The 23303-nt window shown below is 38.1% G+C and overlaps 1 protein-coding gene and 1 long non-coding RNA gene across 2 annotated transcripts in view; one reads left to right on the top strand and one right to left on the bottom strand.

The window, feature by feature from the left end:
- The first annotated feature begins 2997 nt into the window (after positions 1 to 2997).
- LOC133558373 (uncharacterized) lies at positions 2998 to 22544 on the top strand. Its single transcript, XR_009807940.1, has 7 exons — positions 2998 to 3077; positions 8203 to 8387; positions 9089 to 9185; positions 9269 to 9352; positions 20313 to 20548; positions 22171 to 22307; positions 22392 to 22544. It is a non-coding gene; the product is annotated as an uncharacterized LOC133558373 (long non-coding RNA).
- Positions 14599 to 23303, bottom strand: part of aldh18a1 (aldehyde dehydrogenase 18 family, member A1) — a 32809-nt gene continuing 24104 nt past the window's right edge. The window contains exons 14-18 of the mRNA XM_061909692.1: positions 22352 to 22547; positions 22156 to 22277; positions 20333 to 20519; positions 16556 to 16651; positions 14599 to 16372 (exon numbers count right to left, since the gene is read on the bottom strand). Coding sequence (XP_061765676.1) covers positions 16191 to 16372; positions 16556 to 16651; positions 20333 to 20519; positions 22156 to 22277; positions 22352 to 22547 — 783 coding nt within the window. The 3' untranslated portion in view covers positions 14599 to 16190. The remainder of the gene's footprint in view (positions 16373 to 16555; positions 16652 to 20332; positions 20520 to 22155; positions 22278 to 22351; positions 22548 to 23303) is intronic.

Genomic DNA, 23303 nt, shown 5'->3' with positions numbered 1-23303 from the left:
TTAATCAGGAAGGATGAGATCACCTACCTAGGTTTCATTCTAGAGGCTCATCTTTCCTGTGATAAAATGGCAACCAAGGTGATCAAAAAGGTCAACCAAAGAACGAGATTCCTCTACAGAATCTCCTCTCTGGTCAACAAAAGCACCTTGAGGATTCTAGCGGGAACTCTCATTCAACTCTTCTTCGATTACGCTTGCACCTCCTGGTACCCCAGCACCTCCAAAACCCTCAAATCTAGACTCCAAACATCCCAGAATAATTTTAGACCTCCACCCCAGATCACACCTCAATCCAACCCACTTCTCCAAAGTGGGCTGGCTCAGGGTGGAGGACAGACTAAAACAACTTGCACTGAGCCTAGTCTATAAAATCCGCTACACCTCCCTGATACCGAAGTACATGTCAAACTACTTCCTTAACGTAAATGACCGCCATAACCACAACACCGGGGGGAGCTCCATAAACCACGTTAAACCCAGATTCCGATCTAACAAAGGTCTTAACTCATTCTCTTTCTATGCCACATCAATGTGGAATGCACTCCCAACAGGTGTAAAAGTAAGTGCATCTCTATATTCCTTCAAAACCGCTCTAAAACAACACCTCCAGGCAACTTCAACACTTTACTAATACCCTCCTCCATTCACATCCCATCTCCCCGGATTATAAACAACTCAAATGTACTTCTAATGTATATACTTGTTCTTATGCTATCTGAAGGACTCTCGCTGCTGTGTTGGATCCGCTTTGGACTGGACTCTCGCGACTGTGTTGGATCCATTATGGATTGAACTTTCACAGTATCATGTTAGACCCGCTTGACATCCATTGCTTTCCTCCTCTCCAAGGTTCTCATAGTCATCATTGTCACCGCCGTCCCACTGGGTGTGAGTTTTCCTTGCCCTTATGTGGGCCTACCGAGGATGTCGTAGTGGTTTGTGCAGCCCTTTGAGACATTAGTGATTTAGGGCTATATAAGTAAACATTGATTGATTGATTGATTGATGTTCTCTGCTCACTGTACATATCCTACTAAATAAGACCTACACTGTTTCAATGTCCACATTTCTCTGTTGATGCAATTGTTGATGACTGAAGTTCTGATATCAACCAAAGCTCCTCATCCCACCCCCCGGATTGTAAATAATGTAAATAATTCAATGTATATACTATGATGATTAACTTGTGTGATGACTGTATTATGTTGATAGTATATATTTGTACCATGAATTGATTAACGTGGACCCCGACTTAAACAAGTTGAAAAACTTATTCGGGTGTTACCATTTAGTGGTCAATTGTACGGAATATGTACTGAACTGTGCAATCTAATAATAAAAGTATCAGTCAATCAATCAATCAATCAATCTAATGTCCGAAATAGCATTTTAATGTTTACCAAAATGACGTGAAATAAACACGGCAACAAAATGTAGAAGTGTATTTTATTTTATTTACTCTTTTTTAGATGAAAGATAAATATCACAAAATGTGCGAGACAACATTCACACTCACATTCACACACTAGTCTGTCTATCTGTGTTGGCCCTGCGATGAGGTGGCGACTTGTCCAGGGTGTACCCCGCCTTCCGCCCGATTGTAGCTGAGATAGGTGCCAGCGCCCCCCGTGACCCCGAAAGGGAATAAGCGGTAGAAAATGGATGGATGGATGGAATGTGCGAGAAAAAAACATATCTGCACATTTTCAACCAGAAAATATTTTTTCGACTTTAATCTTGGGTTAGAATTGGTCCATGCATTTACAGTACAGTATATGCTCAAAAAATTAGTAGAAATAAACTTAATCTGCACTCTGTCAAATAAAACATAAATATAACATATGCTATATATATATATAGAGAGAGAGAGAGAGAGAGTTTTTTAGTTTTTTATGTATTTGTTTATTTTTGTCATTCACTTTTTATTGATAAAGGTTTGATATAGCCCAGTGGTGTCAAAGTCAAGGAATTATTCGGGATGAAATTTGATTAGTATTAAGCAAGCCACAGCCGCCTGTTTTGCACGCACCAATACTTTATCAGTGTTGGCGCTAGGAATTTTCAAAATGGGGTCCCAGGAACCCCATCAAGTCATAAAAATGGGGCCCCCACAATAAAATTTTGGGGTCTCACTTTTTTTGTAACCGTTTTAAAAAACAAATGATAAATGTATGCACTATACTGTTATATCTCACATTCAATCAATGCAATCAATCAATGTTTATTTATATAGCCCCAAATCACAAATGTCTCAAAGGACTGCACAAATCATTACGACTACAACATCCTCGGAAGAACCCACAAAAGGGCAAGGAAAACTCACACCCAGTGGGCAGGGAGAATTCACATCCAGTGGGAAGCCAGTGACAATGCTGACCATGAGAAACCTTGGAGAGGACCTCAGATGTGGGCAACCCCCCCCTAGGGGACCGAAAGCAATAGATGTCGAGCGGGTCTAACATGATGCTGTGAAAGTTCAATCCATAGTGGCTCCAACACAGCCGCGAGAGTTCAGTTCAAAGCGGATCCAAGACAGCAGCGAGAGTCCCGTCCACAGGAGACCATCTCAAGCGGAGGCGGATCAGCAGCGTAGAACAAAATAAATGTTCTTTATTTTGTTTTGGAAAAAGGTTGTCATAAATGATACGTAATTCATTAAAAATAATAATAATGATATAAAAGAAAACACATTTTTATGCATATGTAAATGTATTCAGTTATAAATATTCATTCACTTTCTTCTTTCCTTCATGGATGTAAACGTTACTGCTGCCGGTATTTTTTTCGACACTTTTTTTATTGTAATATTTTCAGAATGTGTTTGTTCTATTTTTGGCCAAAGTAAGACAAAGACAACAATCTGAAGTTGTATTGATTTTTTAAAACTTTTTATGCGGCCCCTGAGCTAAAATTGTTAATGTAGAGACAGTAATGAAGGGCGGAACTAATGTGCAGTGAAGTAGTTGCGCGTAGGTCCCTTTTTAAGGTGTGGACATTTCCTTCCCTTCCCCTCGGAGCAAACTTGGAAAGCTTGAAAAAATAGTTGGTGTCTTCGCTCTCCTTTCTCTGTTTTCCAGGTTAGTAATGTTGTGAAGTATCTCAAATGTAAATGTTTGATGATTAAACATCTTATTATTCAAATGTATTGTAGTTCAGCGACATATAGATATGTTTTAGCATCGAGCTAGCTCTTCGATGTGTGTGGGTCAGGTGAGAGCAGTTAACCCTTTCTATGCCAACCGAAGAGAACTGCGGTATATCAATTAGGGCTGGGCGATATGGCCTTTTATTAATATCTCGATATTTTTAGGCCATGTCACGATATACGTTATATATCTCAATATTTTGCCTTAGCCTTGAATGAACACTTGATGCATAAAATCACAGCAGCATGATGATTCTATGTGTTTACATTAAAACATTATTGTTCATATAGCATTCATACATGCTACTTTTAAACTTTTATGCAGAGAAGAAAATCACAACTAAGTCAATTGACCAAAAGTGTATTTATTGAACAGTTATTAAGCAGTGGCACAAACATTCATGTCATTTCTAAAACTAGAGAGTCCAAGATTGTCAGAGACGATTTAAAATAAGCTATTAATGAACTTTTGTGCATGATGTCACTAAGATGACATATCGAAACAACATTAAATTAAAGTGTAGTTTTTGTACAGAACGCCACTATAATAGTTTAAAATAAAGTGTGCTTTTGTGCATGTTTTCACGCAAGATATTAGATTAGATTAGATTAGATTAGATAGAGGCTTCACGGTGGCAGAGCGGTTAGTGCGTCTGCCTCACAATACGAAGGTCCTGCAGTCCTGGGTTCAAATCCAGGCTCGGGATCTTTCTGTGTGGAGTTTGCATGTTCTCCCCGTGAATGCGTGGGTTCCCTCCGGGTACTCCGGCTTCCTCCCACTTCCAAAGACATGCACCTGGGGATAGGTTGATTGGCAACACTAAATTGGCCCTAGTGTGTGAATGTGAGTGTGAATGTTGTCTGTCTATCTGTGTTGGCCCTGCGATGAGGTGGCGACTTGTCCAGGGTGTACCCTGCCTTCCGCCCGATTGTAGCTGAGATAGGCGCCAGCGCCCCCCGCGACCCCAAAAGGGAATAAGCGGTAGAAAATGGATGGATGGATGGATAGATTAGATAGTACTTTATTTATTCCGTCAGGAGAGTTCCTTCAGGAAAATTAAAATTTTCAGCACAATCCCATTCAAGTTTAAACAAACATTACAGGGAGACAGAACAGGATCGCTGACGGGTCTGCCGGCTTCCAGCGCTGGCTTCCAGGGGGGGAGGGGGGAGAAAAAAATAGAAGATTAAAATAAAATTTAAAAAATCGGTCTTTCCCTGGGCCCTGGAGAGGAGGTGCGGACTGAGGCCAAGGGGAAAAAAAACAACTCATAACCATGGTACACATCCCTCTTCCATGTGTGTAAGAGGGAAACATCAAACATCAAAGAACACAGAGGACATTAAAGACATTAAAGCAGCAGATACAACCAGACACTTCTACATACAGCTATGAATAAAAAGTAAAATAAACATATCCACTGTGGTGGCTTCTGCGGTGTTCCACGCCATCGTCTGTCCCTTCATCCGCATCTCCTCCAGTACATCCAAACATACTCTGGTGTAGCAGACACCCAGCAGCTGGTCTCCATAGCCAAAAGGCTCCCGGGAGGCAGATCCAGAAGTCCACAAAAAAAAGCACCACAGAGGTCACGAAAGTGCCATCCCTTGTCACACAGTCCCAAAGGGTCCCGGACCAAAAGGCAAAAAAATATAAGACATGAAAACAAGAGGGAAACACAAAAGGATGACACAAGAGCACAGAGCTCCAGCCTACAGCGGCCACTACAGCAGCGCCATCTTGGAGGAAAAAAAAATATATGTATATATATATATATATATATCAATATATCAATAATATATCAATAACTGTCAAATAAAAATGAGCTGCATAATAGGAAATCAAATAATGTATGTCCTTCGCTGTGTGGTAGGTTCCTGCGGACGTTTTCTCCTTCTGTTGTTGACTTTTTTTTTTTTTCCATACAGTGTTGATCTGGAAATAGTTGCTTCGGCATTTTGTTGGTGTGGCACCGAACGGAGATGTTGACATACAGAATTTCAAGCACTCCTGTATGTAATATTGACTGCATTTCTGATAGTTGTTTGTGTGCCATGTTGTTCCAGACCACAGCAAACATAACCCAGCTTGCATAGATTATAAATCTACTAAAAGAAGACTGCCCGCCCTTTCCTTTAACTTGGACACACATATCGATACCTTTGGCCATTCTAAACCAGTAATTTAGAGGAGTTATCTCACCCCATGAGAAGCCTCTGTTTTGCTAATGTTTTCCATCCATCCATCCATCCATTTTCTGCCGCTTATTCCTGTTCGGGGTCGCGGGGGGCGCTGGCGCCTATCTCAGCTACAATCGGGCGGAAGGCGGGGTACACCCTGGACAAGTCGCCACCTCATCGCAGGGCCAACACAGATAGACAGACAACATTCACACTCACATTCACACACTAGGGACCATTTAGTGTTGCCAATCAACTTATCCCCAGGTGCATGTCTTTGGAAGTGGGAGGAAGCCGGAGTACCCGGAGGGAACCCACGCATTCACGGGGAGAACATGCAAACTCCACACAGAAAGATCCCGAGCCTGGATTTGAACCCAGGACTGCAGGACCTTCGTATTGTGAGGCAGACGCACTAACACATCTGCCACCGTGAAGTTTTCCATTGTTGTAAAAATATGTAGAATAAATTGTCCTTTTTTTGTACATTTCTGTCAACAAAGATTTGTGTCAGCCTGCGACACATAGTCATATTGATGGTAGGCTATTATAGCTAATCTAGACACTTCCATCATGTGTTGTCTTCATTATATTACTTATAGAAGGCTTTTAAATTTTTGCGGCTCTTTCAACATTTTGGGTTGTCGACCCCTGGGTTAGACAATGAACACAACCTTTCTGTCTACTGAACTCGCATGCCTGTGAGACATGTAACATAAACATGTGTCTCCAAAACTGTTTAATTCAGGTCAGAAGTTGCCCTTGTCTTTAAATGCCCACCAAAGGTAATGAAAGATAAGCCCAAAACATAAAGTCATAAAATGAAAAACCGGCATCGCTAAAATTAACCAAAAATTATGTTGTCTTAATCTCATGTCAGAAATTATCTGTGCCCTCAAATGTCCATCAATAGCACTAAAACAACTCTAAATAAAATAAATATAATAGTGAAAAGGGACAAAAATATTACAGACTATGTACACATAATGGTAAACACTTCTGTTAATCAATCAATCAATGTTTATTTATATAGCCCCAAATCACAAATGTCTCAAAGGACTGCACAAATCATTACGACTACAACATCCTCGGAAGAACCCACAAAAGGGCAAGGAAAACTCACACCCAGTGGGCAGGTAGAATTCACATCCAGTGGGACGCCAGTGACAATGCTGACTATGAGAAACCTTGGAGAGGACCTCAGATGTGGGCAACCCCCCCCCCCCCCGTCCCTTTCCTTTAAAAACCAAAAACTAAATCTCATGTGAAAAATGAAATTCACCAGTAAAATAAGTAGAAAACTCCAAATTATTCCAGATGAAAACATGTTCCTCCAAAAGTTTTGGGGTTTTTTTCATTTTAAAAAAGAAAAGTGTCATTATCTGTTGCCCGGGTCATGTTTAGTTTAGTTTGATGTTTTCTTAGTTGTTGGTTAGGTCTGTTGCAGCACCCTTGTTTGTGTTCGGGTTTGCCATAGGTGCTGATTTTTGTCTCATGCCTCTGATTAGTGGTCGAGACGCTCACCTGCTCCTGGTCACTAATCGGGGAGCTATTTATTCCAACCTCGCGCTTTCATTAAGAAAAAGCAACACATTGTTTTTAGAGTTTGATCTCGGTTCAGAACTGGTCTGAGCCTTTAAAAGTCCACCTACGTTACTGAACATTAAACTCTGTATATAAAATAAAACTAAGAAAAAATAAGTAATTACGATTTTTTTTAAAAACACAAAATATGTACACTTGATGAAAAATACTTTTGTCCTAAATGTTTTAGATTTTTTTTACTTATGTACATACTTGCCAACCTTGAGACCTCCAATTTCAGGAGGTGGGTGGTGGGGTGGTGGGGGTTGTGGTCGGGGGTGGGGCGTGGTTAAGAGGTAAGAAGGGAGGAGTATATTCACCAAGTCAAGTTTTTCATATATATATATACACACACACACACACACACACACACACACTCAAAAACTCCTTTGTAATGGACTCAAAAACTCCTTTGTCCCACATGCCATTAGACTGTACAACTCCTCTCTGGGGCTGTGTGTGTGTGTATATATATGTGTGTGTATATATATATATATATATATATATATAAAGAAATACTTGACTTTCAGTTAATTTTAGCTATGCCCCCACCAGTAGAAAACTCCAAATTAAAAAAAATGTTCGTCCAAAAGTTATTTTTTTGCATAAAAAAAGCAACAGATTGTTTTTAGAGTTTGATTTCAGGTCAGAAATGGTCTGAGCCTTCAAAAGTTCACCGATATTACTGAAAATGAAACTCTCTAAATAAAACTAAAAAAAATTAACACATGAGATTAAAAGAAATACAAAATATGCACACTTGATGGAAAACACTTTTGTCCAAAATGTTTTAGATTTTTTTTTTCCTTTGAAAAAACAATCTGATGTGCAAAATGGTCCGTTTCTTCAAAAGACCAGCCAAATAAGTAAAAAACACCCAATTATTCTAGGTTTAAAACATGTTTCTTAAAGTTTTTTTCTTTAAAGGCTTACTGAAACCCACTACTACCGACCACACAGTCTAATAGTTTATATATCAGTCATGAAATATTAACATTGCAACACATGCCAATACGGCTGGTTTAGTTTACTGAATTGCAATTTTAAATTTCCAGCGGAATGATGACACGTGCGCGTGACGTCACGGACTGTCAGGAAATATTAGCCCACCACCATTTGCGGCTAAAAGTCGTCTCTTTTCATCGCATAATTACACAGTAAGTTGGACATCTGTGTTGCTGAATCTTTTGCAATTTGTTCAATTAATAATGGAGACTATAAAGAACAATGCTGTTGGTGGAAAGCGGTGTATTGCAGCTGTCACAGCCGGTGTTTCTTTGTTTTTAACACAGAGCGGTCAAGCGAACATGTTTCTCTACGTCGACCAGCATGTTTTTGGATGGGAAAATTGTGATATATATCTTACCGGAGACATCATTGGATTATTCGTCCTCCTGCAGTAGCTGTTTAAAAGGCAGCTGTGAGCTTGGCTTCTCTCTGAGACACTGCGTGTTCACCGCAGCCATCCGACCTCGAGGTATGTCTTTACAATCTCACTAAAACACTATTAAAACAATAAGCAGATAAGGGATCTTCCAGAATTATCCTAGTAAATGTGTCTAATTACATCTGAAACGCTCGCACTGCCGCCGCCCGGAGCCGTCGCTTTGTATTTAATTTTGATTTTTTTTTTCTTTCTAGTCCTTCGCTATCAATATCATCATCCACAAATCTTTCATCCTCGCTCAAATTAATGGGGAAGTTGTCCTTTTCTCGGTCCGAATAGCTCTTGCTGCTGGAGGCTCCCATTTAAAACAATGTGAGGACGTGAGGAGCCCTCACCCTTGTGACGTCATCGTCTGCGACTTCCAGTCAGCACCAAAAGTTGCGAACTTTATCATCGATGTTCTCTACTAAATCCTTTCAGCAAAAATATGGCAATATCGCGAAATGATCAAGTAGGACACATAGAATGGACCTGCTATCCCCGTTTGAATAAGAAAATCTCATTTCAGTAGGCCTTTAAAAAAGGAAGCCGTTTTTAGACTCAGAAATGGTCTGAGTCAGTTCACTAAAATGAGCATAATAGGCATTATATAAAATCTTAAGAAATTAATAAGCATAATATAAAATCTTAGGAAATGTTTTCGGTCCATTGTTTCTGTTTTAAAATTAGTAAGCCTGTTTGTGTATTATTTAAAGGAAGACTCATTCGTATGATTTTTTGGGGTGATGTAGCTGTTCCGGAACCTTCTGGTCACACAACGCTGTGGGACGGGATTCCACAACTGTAAGGCTTTTCTGCTCCTACCATAAATGGGACATCATTTAAAAGGTAACTAGGTGAACATGTGTTTATCATTATGTTTAACGCAGCAGGAAGTACGCGTTACTTGATCCTGTCTGTTCTGCCTGCAGTCTTTCAGATGGTTTCAAGAAGAGAAGATCCCAGTTTTGTCTCGCGCTTCATCTGGGAACCCTTTGGACTTTGGTGATTGAAGGGTAAGTAGTGCGTTTTGGAGGACGGATTCTTTAGATGATAGGGCGGGGGGGAGGAAAAGGAGAAAAGAAACCAAGAACATAAAGCTGTGATTCCCATCATTAGTCTCAGTTCTTCTTCTCCCTTTTTTCATTTGTGATGGCTGGATAATTAAACCTCTGTAGTATTGTCTTCCATCTTTCTTGCCCCACTTCCAGCATTGGAATATATTCCCCTATGGGAAACTACTTAAAAAGACCCTTTTTCAGACACAGACACGTTTTTACATCACTAACATTTTTTTTTCTTTTCTTTTTTTCCCCAAACCATCTCCCGTTAATTTGTGTTCTTTGTGCAAGCAGAGCCAGGACAGACAAGAACATACGAGTCGGAGTCTTTCACACAGAAATAATGAAAGATAGCGCGAGAAAAGAATCCAAATATTCTTTTTTAACATACTTGTTGAAATCCTACAGTATTATTATTGAAGGAGTTAAAGCAGTCGTTAAGTTTACTGATGGGAGCTGAGAGGTTGCATTTAAAAAAAAAAAAAAAAAAAAAGGAGGCATCTCCTTCTTCTGCCCTCCAGCTCTTAGGAGGCAACTCGTCAATTACTCTGACACAAAAGGCTTTGGGCATTAGAGAGCAGGAAGAAAACTTCCTGAAAAATAATAAATAACATCTCTGACTGCTTTCTTGCAGTCATTAAAAGACAATTTGAATGTTTCTTTATCTTTCATACTTTTTCATGACAATATGAACAGAAAAAAATAGCTTAAATTAAGAAACTTGTGTACATTTTGAGAGCGAACGGAAAATACATTTGTTATTAGTAACTAATACTAATGTATTAATGTATATAATAATAATAATGTATACTAATCCGCTTTGGACTGGACTCTCGCGACTGTGTTGGATCCATTATGGATTGAATTTTCACAGTATCATGTTAGACCCGCTCGACATCCATTGCTTTCCTCCTCTCCAAGGTTCTCATAGTCATCATTGTCACCGACGTCCCAATGGGTCATTATTGTCACCGATGTCCCACTGGGTGTGAGTTTTCCTTGCCCTTATGTGGGCCTACGGAGGATGTCGTAGTGGTTTTTTCAGCCCTTTGAGACACTAGTGATTTAGGGCTATATAAGTAAACATTGATTGATAATGTAGAACGTTAATTAAGAACGCTGATGGTAATCAGAATCAGAAATACTTTATTAATCCCCGAGGGGAAATTAAAAAATTTAGCACAATCCCATTCAAGATCAGACAAACACTCTAGAGAGACAGAACAGGATCGCTGACAGGTCTGCCAACCTCCGGCGCCCCTTCCAAAAAAAGTGAGATACAGGTAAACATGGGGGCCGGGGCGAATCGATGATATATGACATAACATGCTACGATATACGTCTTTAAAGGTTGACTTTTGTCCAACACAAAATTGAAAAAGCTTGTATCTCCAAAGCTTACTTGCCAACCTTGAGACCTCCAATTTCAGGGGGTGGGGTGGTGGGTTGGTCAGGGCTGGAGCGCGGGTCGTGGTTGGCGGCGTGGTTAAGAGTCAAATATTTAATATATATATAAAAATTTGTCCCGGGGGTTTTTCGGGATAGGCGCTGAATTTCGGGAGTCTCCCGGAAAATCCGGGATGGTTGGCAAGTATGCTCCAAAGTTTTCTGGAAAATCAGCATTTTGCTTGATAAAAGACATTTAAAGGCCTACTGAAACCCACTACTCCCCACTGATAGTTTATATATCAATGATGAAATATTAACATTGCAACACATGCCAATACAGCCTTTTTAGTTTACTAAATTGCAATTTTAAATTTCCCAGGAGTTTTTTCTTGAAAACATTGCGTAATGATGATGTGTACGCTTGATGTCACGGGCTGTTAGGGAACATGAGCGCTGCGCACACACACACAGCTAAAAGTCATCTGCTTTAAGCGCATAATTACACAGTATTTTGGACATCTGTGTTGCTGAATCTTTTGCAATTTGATCAATTAATATTGGAGAAGTCAAAGTAAAAAGATGGAGTTGGGAAGCTTTAGCCTTTAGCCACACAAACACACGGTGATTCTTTGTTTAAAATTCCCGGAGGTGAAGCTTTCCTATGGATCAGAGCGGTCAAGTGAACATGGATCTCAACCAAATGTCAACCAGCAGTTTTTGGTGAGAAAATTGTGGCAAAAAGTCGCCACTTACCGGAGATCAGCTGAACTTTTGCCGTCCATACAGCTGCCGTCGACTTCCCACAGACACTGGCCTCAAGACACCCGTGGACACACCCTTCCGACGTTCAGGTACTATTTAACTCACTAAAACACTAGCAACACAATAGAAAAATAAGGGATTTCCCAGAATTATCCTAGTAAATGTGTCTAAAAACATCTGAATCCCTCCCAATGCAATCACGTTTTTTTTTTCCTACTCCGTCGCTATCAATGTCCTCAAACACGAATCTTTCATCCTCGCTCAGATTAATGGGGAAATTGTCGTTTTCTCGGTCCCAATAGCTCTTTTTGTTGGAGGCTCCCATTAAAAACAATGTGAGGAGCCCTCAACGGGTGACGTCATTATCTGCGACTTCCGGTAAAGGTAGGGCTTTTCTATTAGCGAATAAAAGTTGCAAACTTTATCGTCGATGTTGTCTACTAAATCCTTTCAGCAAAAATATGGCAATATCGCGAATTGATCAAGTATGACACATAAAATGGACCTGCTATCCCCGTTTGAATAAGAAAATCTAATTTCAGTAGGCCTTTAAATGTTGACTTTTGTCCAACACAAAATTGAAAAAGCTTGTATCTCCAAAGCGTACTTGCCAACCTTGAGACCTCCGATTTCGGGAGGAGGGGGGTGGGGAGGCGTGGTCGGGGGTGGAGCGCGGGGCGTGGTTGGGGGCGGGGCGTGGTTGGCTGTGTGGTTAAGAGTCAAATATTTAATATATATATATATATTAAAATTTGTCCCGGGAGGTTTTCGGGATAGGCGCTGAATTTCGGGAGGGTTGGCAAGTATGCTCCAAAGTTTTCTGTAAAATCAACATTTTGCTTGATAAAATACATTAATCTCTAATCTACTGTTTGTATGTATTTTGGACATTTAAAATATTGCTTGACAAAAACATCTGTCTCCAATATATGTAATTTGACAACGTGAAAAACAACCAAATTACTTTTCTTTGTCTTTCCAGATGATGAAAATGCACAAAATTAGTTTGATGAAGAACTTGTTCCTCCAGACTTTGTAAAGCTTTTTTATGTTAAAGTAAAAACCAAAAAAACAATCAAGTTATATTAGTTGAAAATATCTCAAAGTATTTTTTTTTCTGCATAATAAAAAAATCACGTACTTTTCTAAATGAAAAACATGTATCTACTATTTTTTTAAATAAGTAACAAAATATTTCTAAATTGTTTTTCTTATTTTTTTCTGGTTAAAAAAAAATCAAATTTTCTGGATGAAAAACATGTATTACATAATTTAGTAAAAAAAAAAAAAAAAGTAATCAAACATATCCAAATGATTTTTCTTAGTTTGTCTGGATAATAAAAACATCAGAAGTGTTGTAATGAAAATATGTGTCTCCAATTTAGTTTAAAAAAAATAAGTAATCAAATTTATCCAATTTTTGTTTTGTTTTTCTGGATGATAAAAAACTAATACTTCCATGAAAAAAATGTTTGTTTTTTTAAATAGGTAATAAAATATATCCTAATTATTTTCTATGTTTGTCTGGATAAGAAATAATTCCCCAAAAAAGTTTTGATTAAAAATATGTATCCCCCAATTCAGTTTAAAAAAATAAGTAATAAAATATATCAAAATATTTTTCTTAGTTTTTTGGGATAATACATAAATTACAAAAATGATTTAATGAAAAAAATGTCTACCTATTTAGTTTTTTTAAATAGGTCATAAAATACATCCAAATTATTTTCTTACTTTGTCTGGATAATAAATAATTCACAACATATATTTCCCAATTCAGTTTAAAAATAATAATAAAATATATAAAAATATTGTTCTTAGTTTTTGATAATAAATTAGAAAAATGTGTTCATAAAAAACATGTACAGTATCTCCCAACTTAGTTTAAAAAAAAAAATAATAATAATCCAAAATAGTATCCCTAACTTATTCTGGTTAATACAAACAATCACAAAAAATTTTTGATAACAAATTTAGATCCCTACCTTAAAAAAAAAAAATGTTTTAGCTTTTTTTGTGTCAAAAGACTATATGCATGTAATAACAGACATCCAAATTGTGTGTTTATTTTAAATATAGATCTTTATTGTAAAAAAAAGTTATTATTTTTGTGGAAAAATCTTACAAATGTTCTGCGTAGAATGACATGTATGTATCTCCAAAATGTTATTAAAGATACATTTGTAGCTCTGAATTCCATTAGCTCCCAATGTAGTTTTTTTTAAATAAGTAATAACATATCCAATTTTTTTGTTTTTGTTTTTGTGAATAATAAAAAAATTACAAAAATGTGAAGGGTGAGAAGCTCTCCCATCCGGGAGGAACACAAAGTAAAGCCGCTGCTCCTCCACATCGACAGGAGCCAGATAAAGTGGTTCGGGCATCTGGTCAGAATGCCACCTGAACGCCTCTCTCGGGAGGTGTTTAGGGCACGTCTGACCGGTAGGAGGCCACTGGGAAGACCCAGGACACGTTGGGAAGACTGTCTCCCGGCTGGCCTGGGAATGCCTCGGGATCCCTCAGGAAGAGCTGGACAAAGTGGCTGGGGAAAGGGAAGTCTAGGCTTCCCTGCTTAGGCTGCTGCCCCCGCGACTCGACCTCGGATAAGCGGAATAAGATGGATGGATGGATGGATGGTTTTCATGAAAAACATGTCCCTCCCAATTTACCATTTTTTAAAAAATATGTCCAAATTATCTTTTTTTCTGGATAATAAAAAAATCAAAATATATTTTCATTGAATAACATGTACTACCAATTTAGTATATTTTAAACGAGTAATAAAATATATCCAAATATTTTTTCTGGATAAAAAGTAATTTACAAAAATCTTTTAATAAAAAACATGTCTCTCCCAATTTACTATTTTTTTTAAAAATATGTCCAAATTATCTTTTTTACTGGATAATAAAAAAATCAAAACATATTTTCATTGAATAACATGTACTACCAATTTAGTATATTTTAAACGAGTAATAAAATATATCCAAATATTTTTTCTGGATAAAAACTAGTTTACAAAAATCTTTTAATAAAAAACATGTCTCTCCCAATTTACTATTTTTTTTTTTAAATATGTCCAAATTATCTTTTTTACTGGATAATAAAAAAATCAAAACATATTTTCATAGAATAACATGTACTACCAATTTAGTATATTTTAAACGAGTAATAAAATATATCCAAATATTTTTTCTGGATAAAAACTCATTTACAAAAATGTTTTAATAAAAAAACATGTCCCTCCCAAATACCTATTTTTTGAAAAAAAATGTCCAAATTATCTTTTTTACTGGATAATAAAAAAAATCAAAATATATTTTCATGAAATAACATGTACTACCATTTAGTATATTTTAAACGAGTAATAAAATATATCCAAATATTTTTTCTGGATAAAAACTAATTTACAAAAATGTTTTAATAAAAAAACATGTCTCTCCCAATTTACTATTTTTTGAAAAAAATGTCCAAATTATCTTTTTTACTGGATAATAAAAAAAATCTAAATATATTTTCATGAAATAACATGTACTACCAATTTAGTATATTTTAAACGAGTAATAAGATATATCCAAATATTTTTTCTGGATAAAAACTAATTTACAAAAATGTTTTGATGAAAAACATGTATTTGTTTTTTTTAAATAAATAATACAATATACCGTATTTCCTTGAGTTGCCACCGGGGCGCTAATTAATTTAAAACCTCACTCCAGCACTTACCAAAGGCATGCAGCAAAAATTTGAGTGTGATGTAAGCTTGGACCTTAAATCCTACTGAATAGCTCTTAATCTTCTTCCCTTTATGCGATTTCAAATTACCGGTATTGAAACCAGCCTCCTCCATTTTGAAAATGATGACAGGGGAAGTGTCACTCGTGACGTCACGAGTTTGACCCGGCGGTAATACTAAGCATGCGCTAATTATTTTGCGAAGCGAGTTTGACTTGGCAGTAGTTCAAGGCAGGCGCATACTATATGCCCTGCGGCAATTCAAGGAAATACGGTAAATTGGTTTTAAAAATGTAATTGTTTGAAAATTCAAAATGTAATTGTTTGCAGAAAAAATCAGAAATTATTTGAGTTTTTGTATTTGGCAATCAAAGAAAAGTCACATAACAATGTAACTTTGTATCCAAAATTAAGAATTTAGAGACGCAAGCTTAATAATGGACTGAGATACAAAATTCTATATTTATTATATAATTAGGTAAATAAGAGACCATAGTCGAATGAAAAGATAAATAAAAAATGACACCGTGAGAATGCTGCTTCTATTACCCACTGAGAGAAAGTGTTATATTTAAAAATCATAAGTTTTAAGCCACACACATTTTATGAACATTATTACTCCACGTTTTTGCTTTTTTTCAGGCCATCTTTAATTAGGCTGCTGTTCCTCTACCTGGCCAGCAGGGCTGGTTCCAAACGTAAACCCTCTGTGGTTGTTTTGGGTTCCAACATATGATCAGAAAGGCCCAGACCATGTTAAAGTCAATTTAGATTGTTTCTATATTTAATAACTAGAGACATTTGGAGCCTTCAATTCCATTTGCAACGCATATAATTGAACTTCCTTTGTGATACTAAAGATTGAAATGGAGCCACAAACAAAAAATTGTTAAGAGCCACACACAGCCTAGAGCTGGCACTGTTGGCCAGGGTCTATGTTTTCGTGGAGGTACTTCATGGTGCCTCGCTCTGAGAAGTCGGCCGCCGTCTGGCCGTCCCCTCTAAGGATCCACTTGGAGGTGAGCAGCCCCTCCAGGCCTACGGGGCCGCGGGCGTGAATTCGCGCTGTGCTGATGCCTACCTCTGCACCTGGGCACACAACGCACACACGCACACATAAACACACACACACACACACACACACACACACACACACACACACACACACACACACACACACACACACACACACACACACACACACGCACAGAGTAAAAGACAAAGTCAACACACAGAAAGGAAGTGTGAAACTGTGACGAGTCCGACACTCACCCAGTCCAAAGCAGTAGCCGTCAGCAAAACGAGAGCTGGCGTTCCAGAAGACGCAGGCGCTATCCAACTGGTGCAGGAAGTGCTGGGCTGTCTCCTCTGAGACGAAGGTGAGCACTTTTTAAAACAGACTTTTTTTTTGTGGCCACAAGCACTGAAACTGTATTGACCCAAATATAAGACAACCTTAGATATAAGACCACCTCTCTCTTTTAAGATCCAGAACAAGAAATGTCCAAACTTTTTGACTTGGGGGCCGCATCAGGCTAAAAAATTTTGGCCGGGGGCCGAAAGCTGACTGAATATAAAGTAAATAATACATAGTGTGTGTGTGTATATATATATATATATATATATATATATATATATATATATATATACACACACACACACAGTGGGGCAAAAAAGTATTTAGTCAGCCACCGATTGTGCAAGTTCTCCCACTTAAAATGATGACAGAGGTCTGTAATTTTCATCATAGGTACACTTCAACTGTGAGAGACAAATTGTGAAAAAAAAATCCAGGAATTCATATTGTAGGAATTTTAAAGAATTTATTTGTAAATTATGGTGGAAAATAAGTATTTGGTCAACCATTCAAAGCTCTCACTGATGGAAGGAGGTTTTGGCTCAAAATCTCACGATACATGGCCCCATTCTTTCTTTCCTTAACACGGATCAATCGTCCTGTCTCCTTAGCAGAAAAACAGCCCCAAAACATGATGTTTCCACCCCCATGCTTCACAGTAGGTGTGGTGTTCTTGGGATGCAACTCAGTATTCTTCTTCCTCCAAACACGACAAGTTGAGTTTATACCAAAAAGTTCTATTTTGGTTTCATCTGACCACATTACATTCTCCCAATCCTCTGCTGTATCATCCATGTATCCATTTTGGTATAAACTCAACTTGTCGTGTTTGGAGGAAAAATAATACTGAGTTGCATCCCAAGAACACCATACCTACTGTGAAGCATGGGGGTAGAAACATCATGTTTTAGGGCTGTTTTTCTACTAAGTGTACCTATGATGAAAATTACAGACCTCTGTCATAATTTTAAGTGGGAGAACTTGCACAATCGGTCGCTGACTAAATACTTTTTTTCCCCTCTGTGTGTGTGTATATATATATATATATATATATATATATATATATATATATATATATATAGTACACGCCAAAAGTTTGGACACACCTCATTTCAATGCGTTTTTTAAATTTTCATGACTATTAACATTGTAGATTGTCACTGAAGACATCAAAACTATGACACGTGAAATAAAAAACCTTTAAGGTGACTACCTCTTGAAGCTAATTGAGAGATTGCCAAGAGTGTGCAAAACAGTAATCAGAACAAAGGGTGGCTATTTTGAAGAAACTAGAATATAAAACATGTTTTCAGTTATTTCACCTTTTTTGTTAAGTACATAACTCCACGTGTTCATTCATAGTTTTGATGCCTTCAGAGACAATCTACAATGCAAATACTCGTTAAAATAAAGAAAACCCATTGAATGAGAATGTGTGTCCAAACTTTTGGCCTGTAGAATAGAATAGAATGGATTTTATTGTCATTATATTTGCATATAACGAGATTAAAGACTCCAACTTAAGGTGCGGTAGGGGGAACCAATATGGGGTGAAATAAATAACACGAGGTAGTAATAAAGGAAAAAAACTAACAATTGAAATAAACAGACTACTATCCAATAAAAATAATAAGAACTCCTGTACAATATACAAAACACTATAGAAATGCAAAATACTGTACAATATACAGAACAAGACGAGTACCGAAGTAATAAATAAAAATATACTGTACTGTGTACGTATATTAAAAAAAAAATTGACTCCTACCTTATTTACTTTTGTGACAACCTTCTTAAGTTGTGTAATCAATCAGATGTATCAAGCAACTAAAATGCGCCAAACGTGAATAAGCATGAAGAGTGTTGTGAATGTAAATGGGTGTAATTTAGAATTTTTTTATGGCGTTTGGACATTTTTCATAATATTCACAATGTTCAGTGGACAGGTTGTGTTACGTGTGACCATGTGTGTTGACCTTTATTTTAGCTGGATGTATTTATTTATTTTTGCACCATGACTAGGGAAGGTTGTTTGGATTGTGTCATATAAGTGAATGCTGTGCTCTTATTTCAAAGTACATTCAGGGGTCATTGATCTGATTTACTCACATAGTCCACAAGATAGCAGCAAATTTGTAGCATACAGGGACCGCCTGGTATTTAAGAAATATTTGAAAGCACTCCGCCGTGCGATGCTTTGTTGAACTCATGACGTCGCTCTTGTAGTTTGGACACCCCTGATCTAGAACAATATATTCAGCGAAAAAATGATAAAGTACATTAATCCCTAGTTTATCCCTAGTAACTGGTTCCAGACCTGACTGGGTTGAATGAATTTCCGCCAAGTAGGAATAATTTATTATAAATCAAATATGTTAATTCATTCAGAGCATAAAAAAACGTTAACCAACTTAATAAACACATTTGTCAACATTATGAGAGGCCTCTAGGCATGAAATAACGCACTTTGGTCACCTTTGCATTCTTTTAACAGCATAATGCCACTGCCTGAAGTTAAGCCTATCAGTGGCCACAATAATGAACAGTGTGATCTGACTGGTTTGGTGTCATTCTACTGTAGTATTAATATTTTTGTTCATTTAGCTATTATTTAGGGTCCGCCCTGCCTATGGCAAAGGACTCCACAGGAGTCCTTTGCCATAGGCAAGGACCCTATTAAATCTGCTGTGTTTTATTATTCTTTATTATTATTATTATTATTCCTCACCTATGCGCTGTAATTTCACCCCCTTAACATGCTTCAAAACTCAGCAAATTTGACACACACGTCGGTCTGGCATGCCTTCCCAACTTATTAAGCAACCAAACCGCTAAAATTAAAATTGTGCGTTTGCGCCCCCTAGGAAAAAAAAAACCAAACTGCTTGTAACTTCTGTTAGGAATGTCGTAGAGACATGAAACAAAAACCTCTATGTAGGACTGACTTAGACCTAGATTCCCCATTACAAACGTCTATACCTAAAATCAACAGAAATTTTGCAAAAACTCATTCAAAGCAAAATTTTCGCAAAAAATGCTATTTTTGCCTCTTTGAGCTGTAATTTGACCCCCTTAACATGCTTCAAAACTCACCAAATTTTACACACACATCAGGACTGGTGAAAATTGCCATCCAATAAAAAACCAAACCCCAAAAATGAAATTTGTGCTCTAGCGCCCCCTAGGAAAATAAACTGACAAAACTGCTTGTAAATTCTGTTACGAATGTCGTAGAGTGATGAAACAAAAACTTCTATGTAGTTCTGACTAAGATCGGGACTCGGGACATGGCGGCAGCGGCCAAAGGCGGACCCGACCAACGCTGCTTGCAGCTTTAATTTTGCTTAAACTGCTTAATTTAGTGCAAAAATGTTGCTCTGTGTGTCTCGCTTGCTGACGTCACACGCCACTTAGCAACAGGCACCACCTTTTAAAAGGGCACACACTCACTCACGCTGCCTTCATAAAATGTCTTTCAACTGCATATGCCAGATATTTTAAGTTTTGTTTAAGTAATACAATAATTAATTTCCCTGGTAGTTAATAAGCGTAAATACTTTTTAGCAAAAGTAATGAGTACCTTTTTAAAAAGTAATTTTCCAAACTGTTTATTACCACGCAATAGGAGACTTAGCGGTGTTAGTAATGGATATTTATGTGTGTTACTTTCAGGCAGTTTTCTCGCCACCTACCATTTTCTGTGATGATGACGTCCGTGTGGGAGCTGCCGTACTTGTGGATGTGCTTCACAGCTTCATGCATGCTGTCCACCACCTCCACGCAGCACTCCAGGTCGCCGTACTCGGTGCGCATGGACTGGGCCCGGCACGGGCTGAACATCATGTAGGAGGCCAACTCCGGGCCGGCGTGGATCTTCACCTTGTGACACGATAAAGGACTTTATAGTGGTAATATCAACTATCAATATGACTGCCAGGTGCATTCTTGCAGGTTGTCGCAATACAACTTAAGAAGGGGTCAGCCTGCATACATTTCTGTATCATGACAATGTGAGCAAAGATTGGACCTCTCCACTCAAATTGACTCGTGCAAAATGGGACGGACCAAGCAAAGGCCATCGCTTGAATGATTCTGACTTCCAAGAAGAAGGGACATGGTCAGAGTTTGGATGTAAAACAAAAGGCTGAAGCCAAATGCCTTGTCCAGTGCATTTTTCTACAAGCTGTAGAAAAATGGATGGATGAAGGCAAATGCAATCCTAAAAATTTGGAGCACCCTCAGGAGGAGAAATATGGTGAATTGAATTTTCTTGGATAGTGCTTTTCTAGCTTCAAGGTGTTCAAAGCGCTTTGACACTAATACCACATTTACTTACTGATGACGCAGAATCAGGAGCGACTTGGGGTTCAGTATTTTGCTGAAGGATTCTTCGACATGACTCCTGCAAAGTACTTTGGCTAAATTTCTATCATTTGTAAACCCGCGACCTTCAGGTTGGCAGACAGCCACTCTAGCACCTGAGCCATGCTTCCTAAGTCCCATCCTGCGGGAAAATTAGCAAGTTCAAATACGAGAGGGAAGAGAGTGTAAGCCGCCAATATTATCTTTTGTGGCCTCTTCTACTGATGTTTTCCTCAAGACTGTGTCAATGGAAAAGGAGATGGAAGAGTAGAAAAGTCTGAAAATAGCAATTTAATTTTTTGCTCATAATATTAACCATATTAGGTTTGAAGTAATGGATCAAGGCGACAATAACTTGCAATTGAGTGATGAAAATGATAATTTTACATTCCTTTATCTACAAACCCTGTTTCCATATGAGTTGGGAAATTGTGTTAGATGTAAATATAAACGGAATACAATGATTTGCAAATCATTTTCAACCCATATTCAGTTGAATATGCTACAAAGACAAGATATTTGATGTTCAAACTGATAAAAAAATTTTTTTTTTTTTTTCAAATAATCATTAACGTTAGAATTTGATACCAGCAACACGTGACAAAGAAGTTGGGAAAGGTGGCAATAAATACTGATAAAGTTGAGGAATGCTCATCAAGGACTTATTTGGAACATCCCACAGGTGTGCAGGCTAATTGGGAAAAGGTGGGTGCCATGATTGGGTATAAAAGCAGCTTCCCAAAAAATGCTCAGTCTTTCACAAGAAAGGATGTGGCGAGGTACACCCCTTTGTCCACAACTGCGTGAGCAAATCGTCAAACAGTTTAAGAACAACGTTTCTCAAAGTGCAATTGCAAGAAATCTAGGGATTTCAAAATCTACGGTCCATAATATCACAGTTGAAGTGTACCTATGATGAAAATTACAGACCTCTGTCATCATTTTAAGTGGGGGAACTTGCACAATCGGTGGCTGACTAAATACTTTTTTGCCCCACTGTAAACATGTAAAATTGATGTGCAGGGAACATGAATGCTGTACATTTTATAAGTTATTAACAACAGTGGAAAAAAAAAAAGACTCATTTTGGAGAAAGAAAATCCAAGAGTAAAATGCTGAAATGTGTGTGTTTATGTGTGTCTGTGTGCATTACCCTCTCGGCGTGCAGCATGTTAATGATCTGGTCGAAAAGCGGCGTCCCGAGGATGTCACAGTGGATCAGGAGCGTTTCCATAGCGTTGCTAGCCGCCGGGTAGTCACACTTGGAGTCTCGGACTGGAACAAATGAAGTGGTACCAATTGAAGGTGAGATGCGCACAATGTGGTGCGAGTTATTATTATTATCTTACTGATCTTGATAGCTTTGTCTACGCTTGCTTCCGCGTCCAGGTAGATGTGGCAGATGCCGTCACTGTGACCCAGCACTGGAATGCCCTTGGCGGCATGCTGGATGTCTCGGACCAGCCGGGAAGACCCCCGGGGGATGATCAAGTCGATCATCTTGTCCAGACGGCACAGATCCTCCACCTCTTCGCGGGAGCTCACCTGGTATGAAACAGTTTCGAAGTAGATAATCTCAAGAGGAAATGTCTAATACTTAAAGTGGGGCAAAAAATTATTTAGTCAGCCACCGATTGTGCAAGTTCTCCCACTTAAAATTAGGAAAGAGGTCTGTAATTTTCATCATAGGTACACTTCAACTGTGAGAGACAGAATGTGAAAAAAAAATCCAGGAATTCACATTGTAGGAATTTTAAAGAATTTATTTGTAAATTATGGTGGAAAATAAGTATTTGATCAACCATTCAATGCTCTCACTGATGAAGGAGGTTTTGGCTCAAAATCTCACGATACATGGCCCCATTCATTCTTTCCTTAGCACGGATCAATCGTCATGTCCCCTTAGCAGAAAAACAGCCACAAAGCATGATGTTTCCACCCCCATGCTTCACAGTAGGAATGGTGTTCTTGGGATGCAACTCAGTATTCTTCTTCCTCCAAACACGACGAGTTGAGTTTATACCAAAAAGTTCTATTTTGGTTTCATCTGACCACATGACATTCTCCCAATCCTCTGCTGTATCATCCATGTATCCATTTTGGTGTAAACTCAACTCGTCGTGTTTGGAGGAAGAAAAATAATGAGTTGCATCCCGAGAACACCATACCTACTGTGAAGCATGGGAGTGGAAACATCATACTTTGGGGCTGTTTTTCTGCTAAGGGGACAGGACGATTGATCCGTGTTAAGGAAAGAATGAATGGGGCCATGTATCGTGAGATTTTGAGCCAAAACCTCCT

The sequence above is a fragment of the Nerophis ophidion genome, linkage group LG08 (genome assembly GCF_033978795.1).
Source record: "Nerophis ophidion isolate RoL-2023_Sa linkage group LG08, RoL_Noph_v1.0, whole genome shotgun sequence".
NCBI classification, from domain to species: domain Eukaryota; kingdom Metazoa; phylum Chordata; class Actinopteri; order Syngnathiformes; family Syngnathidae; genus Nerophis; species Nerophis ophidion.
Note: the sequence above shows the minus strand (reverse complement) of the source record. Positions and strands in the feature narration are given on the sequence as shown.